This window comes from Triturus cristatus, chromosome 1_1, assembly GCF_964204655.1.
Source record: "Triturus cristatus chromosome 1_1, aTriCri1.1, whole genome shotgun sequence".
Classification (NCBI taxonomy): domain Eukaryota; kingdom Metazoa; phylum Chordata; class Amphibia; order Caudata; family Salamandridae; genus Triturus; species Triturus cristatus.
The window spans coordinates 133,801,813-133,825,297 of NC_140579.1; the positions used below are offsets into that span (position 1 = coordinate 133,801,813).

A 23,485-nucleotide genomic window follows, 5' to 3' on the forward strand; every position below is an offset into this window, starting at 1 on the left:
GAGAAAAAAATCCTCTGGAGCGGACTGCACAGGCTCTGGGATAACACGATCCAAGATGGCGGCGACTCCGGAGTAGGAGACGCCGCAACCCAGGCTTCTAGCTTCGACCTGTGCCAGCGACCTAGTGAACACCAGAGAGATCGGTCAGCTGGAGGACTCCCACTCCGGTGACTGAAACGTTCCCCAGTAAAGTGAACTGTGTGCTTACCCGCACGCTCTGGGAGCTTACACTGTGCCTCACCCTCACTCATTGAAAAAAGGCGCCCGGCAGAGGCGGCGAGCGAAAATCTGTAAAACCATGTCACGAGTGACCGCGGGGCATCGGCTCGGAGCGAAGTGAGGCTTCGGTCCAGGGCCAGCACTGCACCTCGCCTGCATCCGCTGAACTGCTACCGCTAAGGGAGATGAGGTGAGGAGCAGGTGGGAGGCTCGACAACAGGGCATGGGAGTGACCGGACCCGTTTCTCCCCCCCAGCTGTGAGGCGCGACTGGAGATATATACTTGGGGCAGGAGAAGAGGCAAAATATGAACCTTATCCGAACACTTATCCAGCAGCGTGTTGCACGACCCTAAGATGGCGTCTACTGTCTATTGCAGTAGTATTTACTCCCCTCACGCTGACCTAACATCACCGTGCATAAGCGCCCCTCACCATTGCTCTGCTGCTATTAAGGGAAACCCACATAATTTTATCATCGTTGAGTGGTTCAAGCTTTTGCAATTACCTGACATCATAATGGTGCCTGCATATCTGGTTCCTGGAAGCTGTGCCATCCAGCGCACAACAACCATCCAGCAAGGCTCTACCTGCTTCCATTCTACACAAGAGCCCATGGAGTCAGAAGGTGAGCTGCGCACTTAGCAGGACAGATTCATGCCGCAGCCCTTACGCCACCAAGGTCTCCAACCACCGAGACATCCTGCCTGGACAGACAATGATGATGCCCCGTGAGTGGATCCTAAAACTGTTATACCTCGCAATACATCATTATCCCTAAATTTTCCACCATTGTGTGTGCCCTTTACCAAAGCACTCCTTCTCCCCATGGTGGGGAGGGATCCAGCATTTATACCCAGGAGTCTCAGCGTCCCCCCTGACAGAGTCCACAGTGTCAATTGAGCCACACACAGCAGAGGTGTGGGAATGGCGCCTCTTGCCAAAGCACTCCTTCTCCCCTTGTTGGGGAGGAATCCAGTATTTATGCCCTGGAGTTTCAGTGACCCCTCTGAGAGAGTCCACAGCGCAAAGGGAACCACACACAGCGGAAGTGTGGGAATGATATCTCTTCCACTGGGATCACAGCACACCGGACGTCGGACACTGTTTCTCCTCGTCTCCCGGCTGTGTTTTCCTTCACCCTCCCCCACCTCTTTCCCTCTCTCATTCTTGGTCTACCTCCCCTGCTTCTATCCTCCCCTCCCTGAACTCTCTCCCCTTGCCTGCTGTTTTTCCTAACATCTATGTTTTTAACGCATGTAACTTCACTCCAGTAACTCATGTAACTTGTAACATTGCTCTGAAACAATGTTCGTCCTCATGTAAAGCGCTCTGATACCTCCGGGTCAAGCCAGCGCTATATAAAACTTTTCAAATAAAAGGACTGGAAGAAATAGAAAGGTGCACTAAGCAAAAACTCTTCTCTCCCAGAGCAAATACCTGAACATCATCTCAGGATAGTCCTGAAATCAACAATAATATTGGAGAGCAATGTAATACATTACTTTTAATCCCAGTACCTCCTGCTCTGCTTGTTTAACACACTGGAGAAATGAGGGTACTGACCTCGCTGCGGTGCTTCATATATTGCGGTTTTGTGAAAACTGGCTTGACAATGCTTATTTACATACTGTGGCATTATGCGAACTGGCCTCGTTATATTGTTGCAAATATATTCAGGCAATGTTGATACTACTCTGGCTATGCTTTGTTACATAGTTGCCTGGTTATACTGCTGTGACTATAGCGGCCTGGTTATGCTGCTGCAGATATAGCGGCCAGGTTATGCTGCTGCAGATCTAGCAGCCTGGTTATGCTGCTGCAGATATAGTGGCCTGGTTATGCTGCTGCAGATATAGAGGGACTGGTTATGATGCTGCAGATATAGTGGCCAAGTTATGCTGCTGAAGATATAGCGGCCTGGTTATGATGCTGCAGATATAGTGGCCTGGTTATGCTGCTGCAGATATAGCGGCCTGGGTATGCTGCTGCAGATATAGTGGCCTGGTTATACTGCTGCAGATATAGCGGCCAGGTTATGCTGCTGCAGATCTAGCGGCCTGGTTATGCTGCTGCAGATATAGAGGGCCTGGTTATGATGCTGCAGATGTAGTGGCCTGGTTATACTGCTGCAGATATAGCGGACAGGTTATGCTGCTGCAGATCTAGCGGCCTGGTAATACTGCTGCAGATAGAGCAGCTTGATTTTGCTGCTGCAGATATAGCGGCTTAGTTATACTGCTGCAAATATAGCGGCCTGGTAATGCTGCTGCAGATATAGTGGCCTGATTTTGCGAGACTGAGGGCCTTTAACAACCGGTATTGCCGAAGGCAGAAGGGCTGCAAGACCATTAGAAAATCCCACTCACTGAAGGTAGAATATTCCAAATATAATATGAAGAAACTGAAAGGTAAACATTGGCATTTCGGAGACACATTTATTGGTCCTGAGCCACTCCATTGTATCCATTGTCTTCAATAGAGCTCTCAACATTCCCGTGTTCCTATGGGCATTATAACCTGGCACAGTATTGAAAACTGGTGTTTTCATGGATCACACTGCGCGAGATAGTCCCCTCTTTCCGTGTGTCACAAACTATTGGCTGGTGTGCCTCGAGTCTATTGTATCGGGAGCTATATGCAGATCCATCGTTTTGGCAACTGAAAAATATAGCGCCCTGGGCCAGATGTACGACCGTAAATTGCATGCGCAAACAGGTTTGCAACCCGTTTGCGCATGCAAAATGCTACAGGGCAATGTACAATTCCTAATTAGCGAGTCGCAGTTTATTTGCAACTCGCTAATTAGGAATTGTGAGTCGCTATTAGGAAGGGGCCTGCCAAGGGCGTCTCTTCCTAATAGCGAGTCTCTACCCCATGTAAGAATGTTTTGCGACTGCAATTGCGGTCGCAAAACCCTTGCAAATTACCGCCCTCTTCAAGAGGGTGGTAATGGAGTCGCAAATGGGAAGGGGTCCTCTGGGGACCCCTTCCCCTTTGTGACAGGCTCCAAAAATATCCCAGGGACCACTACCTGCCCTTAAAAAATGAAACAAAAAAGTTTCAAATGCAGCCCCTTTTCCTTAGAGGAAAACGGGCTGCATTTAAAAAAAAAACTGCTTTATTGAAAAGCAGTCGCAGACATGGAGGTCTGCTGAGCCCAGCAGGCCACCATCCCTGGGAGGGCCAGCCATTCCCAATGGGGTCGCAAATTGCGAGTGGCTCATTAATATCCATGAGCCTTTCATTTTGCGACCCCATTGGGAATCGCTAACAGTGTCTCTGACACTTTTGTACATTGCTTTTGTGACTCGCAAATTGCGACTCGCAATTTTTCGCAATTTGCGAGTCGCAAAAGTAAATGGTCGTACATCTGGCCCCAAGTGTCTTTTGGCATGCCCTGGATGACTAGAAAATCTCACCTTTCCTTTCAGAATTATCTGCAGACCTACTTCTATTAAGCCCATCTCTTTGTAAAAGTGTGCAGTAAATGCACAGCGTACTCATATTTTTTCCAAAGGGTTCTTGGTGTGACACTCACCAACATTTAACTGTAACTGGTGAGGTTTGTCTCACAGTGAATTTTGGTGCAGGTATTTTAAAAGATTCTAGGCCCTAGTAGGGAGTCCCATACTCAGTAAGACACTCACTTCCACTGCCTTTGTCTCACTGCTTAGAGAACAGCTGCTTTGATATTTCGGTCTAATAGTTTGTAGTGTGTCTCCCTTTCATCAGATGGCCTTGTGGGATCAGTTAGCCTCAGAAAAGGCTCACAAATGTCTCAGCATAGAAGAGTCCATCATTCTGAGTCACCCTCTAACACAAGCAGCCACTTTAATTGGGATAACAAGTTATACTCACAATGTATCCCCCTCATGGACATTTCACCAGCAAAAAATGAATTAAACATGCAGATGTAAAGCGACACATTAGCAGTGATTCCAGGTGCATGGGTATTCCCAGGTCACTTTCAGAAGATGGGTTTACAGTTCCTCTTAGAATTGCAGGAGGTGTCCTGACATTGGTGAGGATTGTGCAGATGGATTGGTCCTGACATTGGTGAGGATTGTGCAGATGGATTGGTCCTGACATTGGTGAGGATTGTGCAGATGGATTGGTCCTGACATTGGTGAGGATTGTGCAGATGGAGAAGGTCTGCTTGCTGGGATCTGCATCTCTTCATCTTCAGAATGGACAGGGAGAGTTCCTGGTTTGGCTTGGATTGCATGAGGGGACTCATTGCTCTCCTAGGCTGTGGCCTCTAGGGGTGCTCAAGGATCTTTTATTATATGTATTCATTATTATGATTTCAGTGCATGCTGGGAGACAGAGGAGCTGCATGTCCAGGGATGCACTGGAGAGCAACTGTGTGTGTGGTACATTTCACTAGAATGCGGATGAAGTACGCGGCTAGGCCACAGTCGTCTCTGTTACCTCTTGCCTGCGGTTTAGGAGTCCCACACAATTGTATTAAATTGATGGGATTAAATAGAAGAATATGGATGGGTGATGACAAATTCACTAGAGGGAACTTAGTTAGAGATTAGGGTATACCTTGGCCAAACGGACCGCTGCTCTAATCAGATCCAGGTCACAGAACTTATTTACAATTTCTCGAGAAATTCACTGTAGAGGGAATGTCAAGAATCCGTCTTTATACTCTGTACATTCGGAAAAACTAGGAATCATATCAGAAATCAAGTGAGACTATTGTACAACTAGGAATATACCTACAAAATTAAAAACACTCCCATAAACCTAGGACTGCAACCCCGAAACCAGGTAGACTCTTATAAACTAGAAATCCTCCCACATAACCTGATAGGGTGCCCTAAACCCAGGAATACAGTTACAAGACTATGACGACCATTATAAGACTAGGCATACTCCCACAAGCCGAGGCAGGCTACCATAAACTGGGAAAACTCCCACAAAAGTAGAAATACTCCCACATAACCTGTTTGGGTGCCCTAAACCCAGGAATACAGGTACAAAACTAGGACGACCATTACAAGACTAGGCATACTCCCACAAGCCACGGCAGGCTTCCATAAACTAGGAAAACTCCCACAAAAGTAGAAATACTCCCACATAACCTGATAGGGTGCCCTAAACCCAGGAATACAGTTACAAAACTAGGACGACCATTACAAGACTAGGCATACTCCCACAAGCTGAGGCAGGCTACCATAAACTAGGAAAACTCCCACAAAAGTAGAAATACTCCCACAAAACCTGTTTGGGCGCCCTAAACCCAGGAATACAGGTACAAAACTAGGACGACCATTATAAGACTAGGCATTCTCCCACAAGCCGAGGCAGGCTACCATAAACTAGGAAAACTCCCACAAAAGTAGAAATACTCCCACAAAACCTGTTTGGGTGCCCTAAACCCAGGAATACAGGTACAAAACCAGGACGACCATTATAAGACTAGGCATACTCCCACAAGCCGAGGCAGGCTTCCATAAACTAGGAAAACTCCCACAAAAGTAGAAATACTCCCACATAACCTGATAGGGTGCCCTAATCCCAGGAATACAGTTACAAAACTAGGACGACCGTTATAAGACTAGGCATACTCCCACAAGCCGAGACAGGGTACCATAAACTAGGAAAACTCCCACAAAAGTAGAAATACTCCCACATAACCTGATAGGGTGCCCTAAACCCAGGAATACAGGTACAAAACCAGGATGACCATTATAAGACTAGGCATACTCCCACAAGCCGAGGCAGGCTTCCATAAACTAGGAAAACTCCCACAAAAGTAGAAATGCTCCCACATAACCTGATAGGGTGCCCTAAACCCAGGAATACAGTTACAAAACTAAAACGACCGTTATAAGACTAGGCATACTCCCACAAGCCGAGGCAGGCTACCATAAACTGGGAAAACTCCCACAAAAGTAGAAATACTCCCACATAACCTGATAGGGTGCCCTAAACCCAGGAATACAGGTACAAAACTAGGACGACCATTATAAGACTAGGCATACTCCCACAAGCCGAGGCAGGCTACCATAAACTAGGAAAACTCCCACAAAAGTAGAAATACTCCCACATAACCTGATAGGGTGTCCTAAACCCAGGAATACAGGTACAAAACTAGGACGACCATTATAAGACTAGGCATTCTCCCACAAGCCGAGGCAAGCTACCATAAACTAGGAAAACTCCCACAAAAGTAGAAATACTCCCACAAAACCTGATTAGGTGCCCTAAACCCAGGAATACAGTTACAAGACTATGACGACCATTATAAGACTAGGCGTACTCCCACAAGCCGAGGCAGGCTACCATAAACTAGGAAAACTCCCACAAGAGTAGAAATACTCCCACACAACCTGATTGGGTGCCCTAAACCCAGGAATACAGTTACAAAACTAGTAAGGCCCTCATACGACTAGGCGTACTCCCACAACCCGAGGCAAGCTACCATAAACTAGGAAAACTCCCACAAAAGTAGAAATACTCCCACATAACCATTATAGAGTGCCCTAAACCCAGGAATACAGTTACAAAACTAGTAAGGCCCTCATACAACTAGACGTACTCCCACAACCCGAGCCAGGCTTCTATAAACAAGGAATACTGCCACAAAAGTAGATAGGCCTTTGATACAACTATCAATACGACTGCAAAAATATGTATATTGCCATAAAAGTAGGAAAAGTAGGAATACAACCATAAACTAGGTAGGCTCCCCTAAATTTAGAAGTGCTCCAACGAAACTCAGTCAAATGCTATAAAACCTGAAAGACAACCACAAATTTATGTAAACTCCTATTAAGTGAGGGTATGAGCGAGGCTCCCAGAAAATTAGGAATACGCCTACAAGACTAAGTACACTGTGATAAAACTAGGAATATTCAGATAAAAGACTGTCATAAAATTAGAAATACTCCCAAGAACCTGTAGAATGCAAACACTCTTGACACCCATTTACTAGTCTAGGTAAACCCCTGCTAAGCTAAGGATACTCCTAAGAAAGGCACTAGGCTCAAATAAAATTAGAAATAATCGAAGAAAACGAGGTAGGCTGTCACAAATATAGGAATATTCCCACGGAACTAGGTAGACTTCCATAAAATCTGAGACTATTCATGCAAACTAGCTGGACTGCACTAACTACTGCGCTAAACGTAGGAATACTCACACAAAACAAGAGACACTGCTGTAAATGCGGGGGTGGGAGGGTTAGCACATTTAATAAACTTTTAGGGGCATATCAACAACAACCGGCGATAATTATTGCTGAGCGCACTTAGCGCTCAGATAATTATCGCCGGCTAGCGCCGATTTTTATCGCTGAGATAGCGTGCTATTAGCAACGCTTATCTCACTCATCGGCGATAAAAATCCTAGCGCTAACTCGCTAACGTGAGATTATCGCTGGAAACCCAGCGATAATCTCACGTTAGCTAGTTGATAGGGACTCACAAACTTAGCCATGATATCCACCTTCCATAGGATATCATGGCTAAGTCAGTCCTGAAGCAGATGTCAGGAAAGTAGCGATAACAGGTGTTTTCGCTACTTTTCCTGACGCTATGCTTCATAGCGTGGGGCTTGATGATAGGAGAAATGTCGCTTAGCGACATTTCTCCTATCATGTCAGGTCAGGAACGCCCACTTTGCATCTCATTAGAGATGCAAAGCTGGGCGTTAGAAATCCCCACGCTAAAGCAAGGTTTCACGCGTTAGCGTGACCTTGCTAATATACCGATAAAATTATCGCCGCTTTTCGGCCGAAAACGGCCGCTAAAGCGGCGATAATTTTTTAACGCCTCGTTGTAAATATGCCCCTTAACAACTAGAAACTTCTAAACAATTAAAGTAAATATTAAATGAAAACGAAGTTTTTAAATTGGAAATACTTCCACACAGTTAAGGCAACCCCTGCACAAATGATGGAATTGTCAACACAGGGAATGAAAAAGGCATGCAGGGCAGAAGTACACGTATTTGTGTTGCACAGAAACGGTGGAAGGAGAAAGAGAACCATGCATAATAAAAATGAAAGTATAAAGCTATGGCTGCCCTCTGCCCTGAGATCTTCCTGGAATCTGTACCTAACTTAGGCAGTTTGTAATAAGGATCCATGCTGCTCTTGATTGGAACTACAAAATTGAAAACTCTTTGCGCAAGCTTTCCCCTTTCAATATATTCCTTGCAACAGGGGTCTCTTTACAACTTGGAATTGCACAACTGTGAACTTTCTGTACAAAAATTTCTCCTTCCAAAAAATGTTTTTTGTAACAGGGGTCTGCTTGTAACTTTGATTTAATTATCTTTGTTTCATGAGTAAAGAATTGAGAAATGTATTTATGCTGTCTGACCAGTGATATACTAATGACGGAGTTTACTATGGAGAAAGCTTATTAAAGCAATATATGAGAAGAGATTTAACTTCTTGAGTGCCGGGGTATACTCAGTTTTCATTGCTCTTCGTGCTAATGGTGATGGCCTTCAATCTCTCTCCTTTTATTCACAGGGAGAAAAGAGACGCCAAGACATCTGAGTAAGTTAACAATGTTTTTCTTTGCCATGTAGGTTCAATACCTGTGCCACACGTCTCGTTTTGTTCTCTGTTGCTACTCATGTTGTGCGTGGTTGATCTCTGGGGCCTCTCATGATACAATTGGTTGTTCTCTGTGGCTTCTCAGGCTGTCAGTGTTTGCTCTCTGTGGCCTTTGGTGCTGTAGGTGATTGTAGCCTTTATAGCCAGCCATAGAGAGCCACACTGGCCATTAAAGGCCAGCCTATAACAAGGGAGCAGGCCTCTTGATGGCCAGTAGAGCCTGCAGCGATGGGCTATAAGGCTATTAGAACAATCAGCCCCAAGAGGGTGGAACACCCTAATTAGAAACAAGCATTGGCAAAGTCAGTAGGTCTTGCCTACCAGAGCTATTGGCTTTGTCTATGTTTTCTAGCCAAGTTGTACTTCAGCACATCTGCTGTACAGCATGCTAAGAGTAATCAATACAAAAAGCGCTGGGATGCAGGCAACATGGCGGGAGGGATGGAAGGTGGGAGGTAATACAGAGGGAGGAAGGGGGGCAACTTGGAGTGAGGGAGGCAACATTGAGGGTGGGTTGCAAGGATGCAGGTGAGTGAGCACATGGACTATGGAGTTAGTGCAGGAGGGGCTGGGGCACCAGATGGACAACAGAGGGTAGAAGGGAGGGGCTAGGGACAAGCAGGCAGACAACAGAGGGCGATCTCGAAGGGATGGGGCAAGCACATGGACAATGCAGGGTGATTAAGAGGGGCTGGAGCAAGCAGGTGGACAACAGAGGGCGGCAGGGAGGGGCAAGTAGATGGAAATCAGAGGGCGGCAGGGAGGGGCTAGCGGAAAGCAGATGGACAACAGAGTCAGTGGGCAGGAGAGACGGTGGAGAAACATGGATTGGGAAAAGTACACGTGGGAGAAAGCTCAAAAACATGCAGTCTTGCAGAGTGCTGAAAGAAAAGCAAAAATGTAACACCTGAAAGAAAGTGCAGTAGAAGGACACGAGTAATATACCCATGCTCCGGGGAGGGATAAACACATGGAGAAGAAGGAAGCTTACAGAGGATGACCAATAAGAAGATAGCTAACGTTCACGCACATTAGGAGGTGTGACAGTGGGCAGCAGTCAGCCTATTTTTCTCCTTTGGCTCTGCCAGGCTGCTTTTCTTCACTTAGCATTGCAGGGGGAGACAGGAGCTGAGTAGAATGACCCATCCCTCTTTCTGAGGCTCCTGTGATGCCAAAAGCAAAGGGAGGAGGCTTGCTATATGCTCCTCTCTGCAGCATCTGGCTCTTTTATAATCTACAAACCTATGGAGAGTCAGGGAAGAGGGAAGATTAGGACATTGGGAAGTTGACAGCCACTGGCCTATACCAGTGTTTGTAGCCCACTGCTGCAACATTGTCTTCAATGGAGCTATCATCATTCCAATATGATAATGTCTTATGGTGTAAGTGTTTTTTCTTTGCGGCCTTTCACGCTTCACCTGCTGTCCATTTGCTCTGTGAGTATGCACTTGACCACTCTGCAGATATCCGGTCATGTGCATTTCCATACACTGGTTATACGCTTCCATTTGTACGTTCACTTAAGTTCCATATGATGTGTCTGTGCACTTCCATGCGCTGCACTTCTGTGCTGTAGGCACATTCACTTACATTGTAAGCGTCTGTGAAATGATATGCTAAGTGCTTTTCAGCGCCCAGACTATATGCTCTTCCAAGTCTGCACGTTGTGCTTTTGCACGTTTATGTTCTGTGCTCATGCATGTGTGAATACATTGTGTGAATATGCACCTTAGTGCGCTAGCTTTTGCTTCAGTGCTCAGTGATGTCTCAATTTCTCTTTTGCAGTCAGTTTGTACTCCCTGCTCTCATTTATTTCTGATTCGTTTTCCCCTATCCGTGTACTCCATTTTGTCTTTTGTTTCTCCTTCTCTCTCCACACTCCATATCCTCTCTTCCCTCTCCCCCTTTCCCCTTGTCGGTGTCCTGTCTCAGTTAATTTACCTCTCGCTGTACCCTTTCAGTATACAGATGCTGCATCACTACACCACCCATATCAACATAGAAGAGCTGAGGGAGATGGCCCGTGGCAGGGACGTGCCCAGACCGCTCTCCACGCTGCCCATGTTTAACGTGCGCACAGGCGAGAGGCGCTCTCCTATGACGCAGCACAGAGACAGCGCCTGCGTGCCTCTCATCATGGCCCAGAAGTAAGTGCCTATTCCGACTGTTCTGGCGACAGAGGGCGGGGGGTGGCGATACTAGGTTCATGTGGCTGACTAACTGTGCCCACATTGGTGTGGGAACTGAAAACAGGAACATAAACTTTAAGTAGCGTAGCAAAGGCGCCATGGGCCCTGGTGCAAGCAAAGCAGTGCCCTATCTCCTCTGCCCCTGCCTTGGAGTGAAGTGGGACACTAAGACTGCTGGTTCGAGGTGCCACTACACCTGCTGCACTGTTCATAGTACAACTCTAAAAACTGTAGCATGTGCCTGAGACTGTCTGGTAACTGGTGCATCAGGCCAAATTGAGGCGACAGTATTATTATTAAAAACATGTATGCAACACTACTGCCATTTCTAAGCGATCCGAATAACAGATGATACCGTTACCCATGTTATAATACTCACTTTACCCACCTTAGAATGATGGAAGGCTGAGTCTGCTCTGCCAGGATTATAACTCATGACCTCCTCTCATTGTGAGTGATAAGCGCTCAGATCACTGAGCCTTTCTACAAGCTAGTTGGTTTGCAGAGTAGTCTAGATGGATGTCAGAGGGCTTTACAAAAATGAGCAAGAAAACAAAAACATTAGCAACTCGATTCAAAGTAGATGATTAATTACAACAGCGCCTTGAGTGATCATAACCATAGTAGACATACAGAGACTCAAAGGTAAGCATTGTGAAACCTTAATCCCCAGATAGAGTTTGGGAGGCCAACTGGAGGGAGGGAGTTCAATCAATCAATCAATCAATCATGGTTGGTAAAGCGCAGCTACCCACCCGTGAGGGTCTCTAGGCACTGAGGACCTTCCTAAACTGGGGCAATGTGGGAGATTGCCGGAGGTGGAGAGGGAGGGTGTTCCAGGCTTTGGCTGTGGGGTAGGAGAAGGACTTTCCCCCCGTTCTGGTCTTGTTGATACATGAAACGGTGGCCAGAGAGAGCTGAGCTGATCGGAGGTGTCTTTTGGGTGCGTGGAAGGAGAGGTGGCTGTTCGGGTATGCACGTCTGGTATTGTGAAGGGCCTTGTATGCGTGGGTGAGGAGTTCGAAGATTATTCTTCTTTCGAATGGGAGCCAGTGGAGACCACGGAGGTGTTGGATGATGTGACTGTGACGGGGGATGTCAAGGATCAGTCTGCCTGGGGTGTTCTGGACAGTCTTGAGTCTGCAAAGGAGTTTCTTTTTAATTCCGCAGAGAGCATTACCGTAGTCCAGTATGCTACTGATGAGTTTGTACGTGACAGTTTTCAGGATTTGGTTGGGATCCATCTAAAAGTTTTTCGAAGCATGCAGAGGGTGTTGAAGCATGTTGAGGATACGGCGTTGATCTGGCGGTTCATTGTGAGCAATGAGTCTAGTATGATGCCGAGGTTTTGTGCATGTTCCGTCGGGGTGGGGGGATTTCTGAGGCCGGAGGGCCACCAGGAGTCGTCCAATGCCATGAGGAGGGCGTGGAGCCAATGATGAGAACTTCTGTCTTTTCTGAGTTGGGTTTCAGGCAGCTGTTCTTCATCCAGGTGGCAACGGCTTTCATCCCTTCTAGGAAGTTGTGTTTGGTGATGTTGGGTTACTTGGTGAGGGAGAGGATCAGTTGGGTGTCGTCAGCCTAAGAGACGATGTTGAGCCCGTGGTTCCTGATGATGGTTGCGAGGGGGCAGTGGCAGCTGGCATGGCTTGCGGGTGTGGGGAAGGGCATGTGGGGGGTTTTGGTTAATGTAAAAAAAAACAAAAAAACCTTGTCTCCGGGTCCCGCTTCTCTGCTCCTGCTCTCCTCGTCTTGACTCGAGGAACAGGAAGCACAGCCAGGCTCCCCTGACCAATCACAAGGCTGCAATGCAGCTTTGTGATTGGTTTTGAGCATCATGGTTCAACGCTCAACCAGGGAATGGGGGCCTGTGCATGTTCTCCACGCAGGCTGTAATGCAGCCGGCATGGAGAATTGGGAAAGTGAACATGACTGGTTTGGGCGGCCCAAGAGGGCCGACCAAACAGTCATTGCGCACTTAGGAGTAGGCAAACCCATCCTCCCCTGCCCTCCTCCGAGAGCAGAGCAGCCCTGCATGCCCGCCTGTCCGCAAACAAAGCAGCACAGAAACATAAAATGATAATAAATTAAAGTTATTATCATTTTATGTTTCCTTTACGTTAACCTTTACGTTAACGTTGCACTGCTTAAAAGCATTGGGGCGACACTCCTCCGCCGTAGCGGAGAAGCCACCACGGCGAGGGGGGCAATGTAGACATTGAAGAGGGTAGGGCTGATAGAGAAGCCCTGGGGCACTCCACAGATGGTCTCTGTCGGTTCCGCGAGGTAGGGAGGGAGTCTGACCCTCTGAGTTCTGAGAGTGAGGAAGGAGCGTATCCAGTCGAGGGCCTTGCCGCGGATGCCGACGTCGTGGAGTCTGGTGACTAGGGTATGGTGGGAGATGGTGTCGAATGCAGCCGAGAGGTCCAGGAGGAGTTAGAATGGTTACATCACTGGCTCAAGAGAGAATAGTCATCTTTACAATTGGACTAATGAGAATTATGGCTTCCAGTTTTCCTTTTTTATTAATTTCATTGCAAATAAACACAGGCATAAGACCATCTATTTTCCTGTCTGTATCTATTTTGAGATATGGATAAAAACGGATATTAGTTTGCATCTTGAGTGATTCAAAATAACAGTCATTCACGAGTGACAAGCCTTTGACAGTAAAGGGAATTACAAAAAAGTGGAAGTTTCCTAATGAAGCATAAACAGCTGTAGATGTTCACAAGGTATAATCTAGAATGTGCATGTTTTCATTTAAGTCTATAGACTTATCCTCAATAGGCATTCGTAGCATTGAAACCTGTCAGGCATTCAAGTATGAGTGCACATTTATTGGTTAAATAAATGCGAAAATATTCTCATTTCAACTTAAATAAATAAATATGAATAAACACAAATAATAATTAGAAAAAAATAAATATGGATACGTACAGTAACATAAATGCCATAAAAATGGCATTTATGTTTTAATTCAGGATTTTGAGGTGCTGTGTGGAATGTTAAGCAGATAGTAGATGGAACACAAAGCAGGGTGCATAGGAGGAAGAAGTAGGATAGGGTGGAGAGATGCGAGTGGGAGAGGAGAGGTGAGCAGGTATGGAGGGTGTGAGAAAAAAAAGGATATTAAGATGTAGAAAAAGATGAGGTGGGATTGACCAAGCAGGGTGAAAGAGTGATTGGGAAATTGTAAGCAAAGCTGAGGACACTCCTGGCGCGTTCTGAATGGTACCAAGAACTGCACAAAGATATACTTTCCAATTTAGGTGTTTCAGAATCAGATGGCTCTCCAGACTGTTTTTAAACAGTGAAATTGAAGGGTCCTGTCTGGTGCCACTATTCCATACTCTTGGTGCAGATTTACTTTAGCAGGGGTTGCAGGTAGAGAAGGCTGGAACTCTGTATCCTTATGCCACCACCAGATTTAGGATTATTTTTCAGGTAGTTAGGAATCCAAATGTACAGCCTTAAAAAGGATGGAGGGGCAGCAGATAGAATGCTAGCACGACTGCCGAGCTCCAAGAGTCGACTCGCATCTAGGGGTGGGTGGAACTCGGCATGCCGCTGATGTAAATGAAAACCCCGCAAGATTTCGTGAAGTTCTATGAACGTTCGAAAATTGGGACATCGTGCTGTTTGTGCTGATTTTTAGTGCTGAGAGCTTGTTCTGTGCTGAAAAATCAGTGCAAATAGCACCACATGGCACGCCAGAGTGCTGCTATTCGAGTTGCTTTTGCTTCCAGTTGGGTAGATTTTCTACTTGAGCATCAGTTTCTCACCGTGAACGGTTTCGAGCGCCTGAGTTGGAAAAATCTTGCTGGGTGCCCTCCTAGCATCTGAAAATCATGCTATGGGATGCCAATTCTCGCACTCGCACGCCAGCGAACAGTTGAGGAGCCAAGCACAAGAAAAAACTCTGCCATGATGGCATTTGGCTGGAACTCCGCATTACATTCTTAAAGACGAGTGGCCAAAACTCTGCCAACTCTGCTGGTGGAGCAGAATTTATCGCCCACCCCTACTAGCATCTTAAAGGGCTGAGATGTGCTCCATGACTAAATCTTCAGCAGAGTCAAAGTGGTAGCAGCATGTGGTGGGCCCGCTGGCACAGTGGTTAGACAGTGAGCCTACGGTAACGGGCATCTGAGTGTGCAGGATCTCGCTGATTGCTGCGGCGAAGCAAGATGTTGCCTGGCTACTCATCGAGGGGTTTGATCATTTTAGCATTCTGAGTGTGCCCTTTTGGCCATGGCATTCTTACACTGTTGAAAATAAAGTCATTTGTCTAGAGCTGTGTAAGATGAAGGAGTTTCATATCAGCAAACATACTATTGTTCGAGTCAGAGCTTATAAACAAGATAACTTGGTTTTGTTGAGGTCTAGGTTCAATTTTCCTTGTGTCATTCAATCCTGTATTTGGGCATGGCAGTTCTTGATAAGGTTAATGGATGTGTCTGTTATATTTTAATGTAAAGCTGGGCATTCTCTGCATAGTGGGGATACAGTACTCCGAGCTTCTCTATGAATTCCTTTGATGGTTCCAATCTTAGATTGCAGAGGACAGGAGTAAGCAGCGAACCTTGTGGGATACCAAATGGGGTGGACGTAGACTGAGAGATTGAATTTTTGCAGTTCATGTTTGGCTAGCTTTCAAATAAATACAATTTAAGCAGTGTAAAGATTCTGTATCTGTTTGGACAGGGTTTATGTTATAATTCCTAACCAACTGCATCAAAAGCTGCCAATAGGTCCAAGAATCACTAAATAAAACTCACCTATATAAAGCATCTGATAGGTGTCAACAACAATGTTGAATTTTGAAGTTCATGTACTACAGACCCTAGTCATTGTGAACACAAGATGGTGCTGGACTGGGGCATTCCCGCTGCCTGGTTAGCCCTCAGATGGTAAATGTGGTGACAGCACATCGATTAAAGGGGTTGGCTGGTTGACATTGTGCTGCACATACCATAATGCATGCTGACCTGCTTGTCAATGCAAGGCGCCCCTGTCTTTTGAGCATAGTGTGCCTCTGTGTTGTTCGTTTCTTCTAGACAGGGAATGCACTGAGGGCTATTTATCACCGGACACAGTTCCCCCCCACCGAGTAACAAGACCAGAATTTGTAATGTTTTGTAGTAACCAACTAGCATGGATCCAACTGTTTAAAATTGCATTTCTCAGTAGGAGGAGCATCAAGATACTAGAGGATGCAGTTGGGCACAAAGAGAGGAGGTGCTATGGATCTCAGGGGAGTTTCTGAGGCCTCCTCCCCGATCCCCACTCTTTTTAATGTTTATATGATCCCACTAGCATTTCTGGTCAAGCCCTTCACCATCAAGGTCATATCTTATGCTGATGATACAAAGCTATTGCTGACGTACGAAGGAGATTCAGTGATGGCTAAACAAATGTTTCCAATCTGCATGAATGCTCTACTGGGCTGGTTCAGAACAAATCAGCTACAATGCAACTCAGACAAAACAGAGATTGTGCTGTTTGGTCCGACTCCCTGCCTGGGTGGACAGGAGCTTGGCCCGGTAGAAACACCCCGCCCTCCAACGAAGGTGGCAAGAAATCTGGGCAATCTGTTTGATACACATCTCTCCTTAAAAGCCCAGATTGCAGCAGTAGTGAAATCCTGAGGTTGGATCCTAAAAATGCTCAAGAAATTCCGGAGCTACCTTCCATGTGAAGTGCAGGTTACAGTGGTCAGAGTTTTTATTCTGTTGAGGCCGGATTACGGCAATGTTCTGTACCTGGGAATTCCGGACTATCTACTACGTCTCCAGGTTACACGGAACATGGCTGTCCGCCTCCTCTATAGGTTGCCAAAACACTCCCCTGTTTCTCAATTTCAAGAGCAGCTACACTGGTTGCAAGTCCATAAGTGACTCATGTTCAAAGTGCTAACAGTAGCTTATCTAGCTCTTCACAATAACGGACCCAGTTACTTGAAGGAGTGGATTCTCGAGTACAGACCTGGTACGGTGTTGCGCTTTAGCAATGCACACCTGTTATCAGTCCCCCATTTTAGAAGAAAAGATAAGGGGAACCTCCTTGCCACAAAGATCTGAAACCAAATGCCTCTCCATCTGAGATCCATTACAGATGAAGTAACCTTTAAAAGATCCTTGAAAACCTACCCATTTAAACTTTCATCGGGCTGCTTGCACTCGACTGTTCCTCCAACCTCCTACTTGTTCTTTTATACCAAGCGCCGGCCCGCACTCATCGAGTAGTCGTCCGCTATATAACTATTAATCATTCATTTCACACAGTTAGTTGTGCAGTGCAGTGTAATCCTGTATGCTCTCAGGAATTGGTGGATGGCCTTCGCTATAGTACCATAATGCTCAACTGCTATCCTCAAGGGTTTGCTGAAGGTGCGCATGAGGCACTCCATTTCTCCTTTAGCCTGAGACCATCTTGGTTTGACCTTCCTGTGCATTATTCTAAGTACTGTCGTGCATTGAATTCCTTACCTTGAAATGGAGGTCCATTGTCTGTCTTCAGTGTTTCAGATATACCATATGAGGCAAATGTTTTCTCTAACTTGTATCAGAATTTATCAAACACAGTAAAGTTCACTATTTCACTTGCTTTAACTTGGTGTAAGCATCTTGCACCACCATCTTGCGCCGCCATTAGATGTTGCCCATTGGGGATCCCACAGAGGTGTGCTCTGAGTTAGAACCAGTCCCCTGCAGGCCTTTTCTGTGATGACTGGTACAAAGGGTTCCTGGCACATTATGGAGTTTGCACAGAACCACAGTTTCTCCCACAGGCAGGATTTGGTCTTAACTATTCCTTCGTGACCTTGATGTTCTAGTTGCACAACCCAATTTCTCAGCATCACGGCCACTTTTATTTAATGTCTTCATGATAGTACCCATTCAGGAGGGGTGCTTATTTTTTTCATTTCATTCTTTAGATTCACACAACCGAGTCCTGGCAATGCAGCTGGACCGGCCCCTGGGGGGCGTGTAGTGGAGGGTGGGACGGCATGTCACGTTTGCTAGTCAGAAGCAGTGCTGTTGCTTTAGCACGGCTGCCAGCTGCTTTAGCCCCACTGCTGCCGCTTTTGTAACGGGGGCTGACATTGCAGCACTGCAACAAAACCGCTCCCCAGTAACAAAACCAGCCTCCTCCACTCGAAAACCGCCCCCACCTTTCCGCCCCCCCCCCCCCCCGGAAAAATGCCCGGTGCCCGCTACGGCCAGTCCAGCCCTGTTTAGATTACAACTACTGTTTTGCTGTTTTTTGGTTCTTGGTGAATGACTTTTGAAAGAAAAATCTTCCATTCATTCGACTGAGATGCATGTGGTGTTAACTTAAGGTGTGTCTTTTGCTGTGGCATCCCCTATTTCATGGATGGATAGAGCTTTGGGGCAAGCTCCTTGAACAATTAGGTTAATATGCTCTTCAGAGTTGTCTTTATGTGGGAGAGAATAATTTACAGACTGGCGTGATAGACAATTTGTTTTTGATCTTTGAGACGGTATCTTGATGTTCTGCATTCCAGTGCCTCGGAGTCTTGGTTCTGGTGAGTTGTCAGAAGATTTCTGTGAGAGTCAATAAATTAGGAATTCATCTCCTGCAGTAAGTCACCATGCCTAGAAATTTTCTAATGTTCAATAAATTCTCTGGGACTTGGGCTTCTTTGAAATCTGCAACGTTTGCAGTTCTACACTGACATCATTTCGAGAGAAAATGCTCTCATAGAAATCATTTATGTCTGAGAGGAAGACAAATCTCAGTTTTTGTAGTGTTAGGCCCATAGTCGCATATACTTTGAGTGGTTTATCTTTAGTGGCGGTGTCCATGGATCTTTTCAGCATGGATTTTAATGTCGCCATTAACGTTTAGAATGCTCAGATAGAGAATAGGTTGTGTTTTTGAATATCTCTGCACCAGAGGAGATACTAAAGTTTGTGTCTTCTGAGGCCTATGCGGGTTAAGAATGTGGTTGTATATCAGCTTGCATTATCTACCTGGAGTTCTTGATAAAACATATTAAGATCCTGCTTGAAGAAACATTGTACCCTATTTAAATTTTAAAGAATATAATCTATTAAGGGAGTGATATGGCTCTTCTGTTTTGTTTGGTAGTCTCATATGTATACAGATTTGTACCACTCCTGTTTGTTATGGCTTTGTTGTTACTATCATGGCTGAATGTATCGGGCCAGCCACTTTCTCAATTATGTCAATGTCTTCAAGTATTTTTAATTATTGTTCTACCACTGATCTGAGTTGAAAAGGTATTTTTTTGTATTGGAGGGCAGTGGGTTGTACTGACAGTTGAATGTGCAGGTGTACCAATTTTACTTTAAAAAACATCCTCAACCTGGGAACACCGGCTGGAATTCACTGGTTATTTCATCAATGTTTGCCTTGCACCCATGGTGTTCATATGAAATAATTTTTAGAGCTCAGCCGTTTGGCAAGTGATCATCATATATGAGCCAGCTTTTGTGCATAAAACTTGGCCTCCGTCATTTGTGGCCCATATGTGATATTGGCTGTGAAGTTACCTGCTAGTAGGATTGATTCACTGCTACAATATGCATATATGTACAGTTCTATCTCATTAAGCTGCTGTTTTAGGCCTTTTCTTTGGAACTGGTGTGTGCTCATAATGTTCGTTGATGTTCAGTGTTGATGGGTGTTTTTATGTGGTGTACTAGTGTTTCCAGTTGTCAGGTAGGTATTTGGGTTATGGCATCTTTTGTGGAGATGGTGAACAAGATGAGAAATATATTGTCCTCCTATTTCATTTTGTTGTTGCTGGTGATTAGGGTCACCACATTCCATCTTCTGGGTGGATGCTCTGCTTCAGGGTTGCCAACTAAGCATGTTCTAAGTCTGACAACTCTGCTCTGTGTGCCATGCCCTCTGCATCCTCCTTTGCATTCACAGGCTGAGCAGGTGTTGCCTTTTGTTGGGCACTGTGTTGCTGAGACCCACAGTATCTGCATGTGTGTCTTCATGTGCAGCATTTTTTCATGATTATATGTTGTTTTTGCCGCACCCCACTCATGTTGTGGCTACAATTGTCTCTATTTTGATTGGTGGGGTGAGATCAGGTTCTTTTTTAATTTTCACATTTGTTAGGGCCAATTCCATGTGTTCAGCACACAGGCTGAACAGGTTGTGTGATCATCATCTCCTTAGCGTGAGGATGTCATGATGTCATCTAATGACATCACAGGTTTTCACAGGATCAGTTCTCGGAGCACTGATGATCAGCATTCCTGGATGAATTGTGCTGTTACTACTTTCATAGTATTATCCTCTGTGCCTGTGCTGACCAATTCATTTGTCGAGCCCGTCAGATGTCTCATGTTCTTGTTGTTTCACCTGCCTCACTGTGAAGCGTTCATAGGCAGGGTTAAGTTGGAGGTTGAAGTGAGCTTCTAGTGCTTCCACCACCAAGACATAGTCATCTTCACCCCTCAGGTTGGTCCCATCTTCAAACAGCTTGAATATGTCTTCACCTGCATAATGTAATAGCAGTTAATCTTTACACCATTGGGTGGCTTTGAAATAGTTGTTCAACCTGGCTAGCAAAACGTGCCACCTTGGCACTGTCTTTGCTGTATTGACTGGTTCGCTCAATGGGGGTTGTGGGTTCTAAGCTGCTCTCCGTACTTGGTATGTAGTAGCCCTTCTGTTCACTGCCCCAATGTGCTTCCTCACATGGCATTCTGCTACTTTGCAAGCATCAGCCACTTTTATGTTCTTTAGAGTGAAGTAGGTGGCAATGACATGCCTTTTGATCTTCTTGTTCTTGATTTTAGTTTTTCCCTCATGTGGACAATCTCTCACTTTGGAGCTTGCTGCATTGGAAGGTTGTGATCAGAATGTCACTTTCTGGGTGAGTTGTTGTCTGTAGTCATCTGGTCTTGAGCTACAAGAGCAGCAAGATGTGTGTAGGGTCAGAAGGCTTTGCAAGGATTGTCCCATGGAATGAAATGGTGTTCAGGTTCACATGACTTTTTCTACTTTGTGACGCAGCAGATGTAGTTGTAGACACCATTTTCTCTGTCCTAATACATGTGTCCACATCACTGCATTATGTGGTGTGACACGCTACATCAGGGTACTTTTGAAGTATAGAAAAGACTTCTGCACTTTCCTGCTCTACCTCTTTTGTGTCTTTGTTTTTGGTCTCCCCTGAGAGTAGACGCCATACTCCAATCCACCTTCTCACTGACAGTGTGAGACAAAGGCTATGGCTGGGAAACTCTAGAGGAGTATGCAGAAGTCTGACACTGGTCCCAGGATGGGACTTGTGAATCCTTAGGTCCCAAAACCTGGTGTATATATATATGGGGTAGAAACTACTGGCTAGTCTGGCAATATTTCTCTACCAGCATCTAGTGCCCCAAAAATATGTTGACTAAGAAACTTATCATTGCTCCAGGGTTGTGATCGCCAGATTGGGAAACAGAAAGTTCAGCAACCTATCAGGAGGAGTTGTGTTCCGCCTCCCTTGAGGAAAGTAGCTGACTGCCTGCGAAGGAAGGGTGCTGGCGGTGCCCTTGCATAAAGAAGATGCTTGCTAGAAGAGGAGGAATGTGAGGATCTGAGTTGGGAGGAGCAGACAGAGCCCACTGCAACCCAGTGAAGAATTTGCAATAACGGGCAATGTGGTGCGCAGCGTACACAGAAGCTGAAGCACCTGTGATGACTTTGTTCTCATGGAGATGCCTACCACACACTACCATCTCACTGTAACGAGACAAAGCACATGTGACCGACTGGAGCTTGAAGAACCAAAACTGCACTTTGTCACATCAACAGAAGCCAAAGTGCATAGTGAAGGGTGACTCAATAATGAGATCACATACCAGAAACACTGGTTTTCACCAGCTTTCATTGAATCGCAATAACGACTCAGGGTGGGCTCTTCAAGGTGTTTGGATGATGGGTTTTTGTTTGGGACCAATGGAGAAGCATCTGTGAAGACCCATTGTAGGAGGCTGGCTTAGTATATGGTGCACACTTATTTAAGTGATGCACCTTGCACTAATCCAGCCAACCCTTTTGGCGATTTTAGTGGTCTTTGTTAACCATAGAAAGCTCTCATATTCATAGCTGTAGAGAGAGGGCTTCAGGCTTATCTTGAAGGAGTGTTAAGTAGCTTATTTTACCAGTTTAATCTGTAGTGTAAGTTAGATGAAAAGAAACCACACAGTTATTAGCAAAACTAAGTCTATTTATTACAACACAATATCACTATCACGTTGGTATAGCTCATACCCGGCGATATCAACACAATATACAATAATTCTTCAAGTGCAATCAGTTAAGTAGCACAAAATACAGTGGTCTCCAGGGGGAGACCAAACCATATACTAAGAAAGTGGAATGCGAGCTGCAAAGGAGAACAGAACTTGGACCAGAAGACACTGGGGAGCCGGGGACACAAGGAACCACCAGAGGTAAGTAGTAAAGTACCCAGATTCCCCACGGAGGCTGTGCGCAAAGTGGGAACATGGGTGCGTGCCCAATAGAAATCAATTGAGATTTTGCGGTTGCAGTTTTAAGGAGTGACCCTTCCCAGAGGACCCGGAAGAAACCCTTTGGAAGACAGAAGGTTGGAGAACCACTCCACCTGTGGATGTTCCAGGAACCAGGTTACCTGCCACGCCCCATACTCAGTGCGGATTATTGAGGACGCTGAGTTGAGACGCAGCGGGGATCGTGGTTGCCGAGAAATGGATGCAACAACGCTCGGCAGGTTATTTTCCTGAACCCTTCGCCTTGGATGCAGGTAGGATCGTGCCATTCTAGCCAGTCTGCTCGGCTTACCATCATAAAATTAAAGGCCAACTCGTTTGTTCCTTTCACAGCAGGAACGGCTTTCAGGACAGTTTCAGGTATTGTTTAGTGCTCAGCGGGAGCGGCTGATTTCTAGATAATTGAGTCATTGTGAAACGCTCGAAAGGAGCTGTTTGTTTACAGGAAATATTAGAGACCTTGATTATGGCTCAGTGAGAGGAGAGTGATACCAGAGACATAATTGCATTTAGGTTCCAGAATGTTTACAGTTTGATTTCCTTTTATCGCTCAAGGAGAGCGTATTCTGAACACATTTTATCTTTTGTTTGACAACACGTTTTATCTTCTTTTTAAACAAACACCACATGTAAAACAAATAATCACAATTGCTGAGAAGAGTTCAAAGAAAGTTTTTGGCATAATTAGCACCTTGAAGAGTATATTCAGGCGCTAACTCTTCAAGGGATAACTATTTAAAGGCAATATGTGTACAGAAGTGGAATATCAGGCAAAGCATATGGGATTCTAGAATTATAGACTTGAGTAACCCATTACCAGGATTTCCACTACTTACTTGTGTGGGATTTCTTTTCTTTACAGTTATGCTATGTTCAAGTACTATATGATTATGCATGCATAGTAATTGTATATAGTGCCAAGAGAGAGTAATCAACAGGTATTAATCAGCGACAATCATC

The 23,485-nt window shown here is 45.5% G+C and overlaps 1 protein-coding gene across 2 annotated transcripts in view; it reads left to right on the forward strand.

The window, feature by feature from the left end:
• Nucleotides 1-23,485, forward strand: part of SGCA (sarcoglycan alpha) — a 133,859-nt gene that overhangs the window by 98,617 nt on the left and 11,757 nt on the right. Inside the window, exons 8-9 of one of the 2 annotated variants that reach the window (XM_085617319.1) lie at nt 8,716-8,742; nt 10,764-10,949. In XM_085617319.1, coding sequence (XP_085473445.1) covers nt 8,716-8,742; nt 10,764-10,949 — 213 coding nt within the window. Of the gene's footprint in view, nt 1-8,715; nt 8,743-10,763; nt 10,954-23,485 lie in introns of those variants that run through there. The other variant, XM_085617401.1, reaches the window with a different exon arrangement.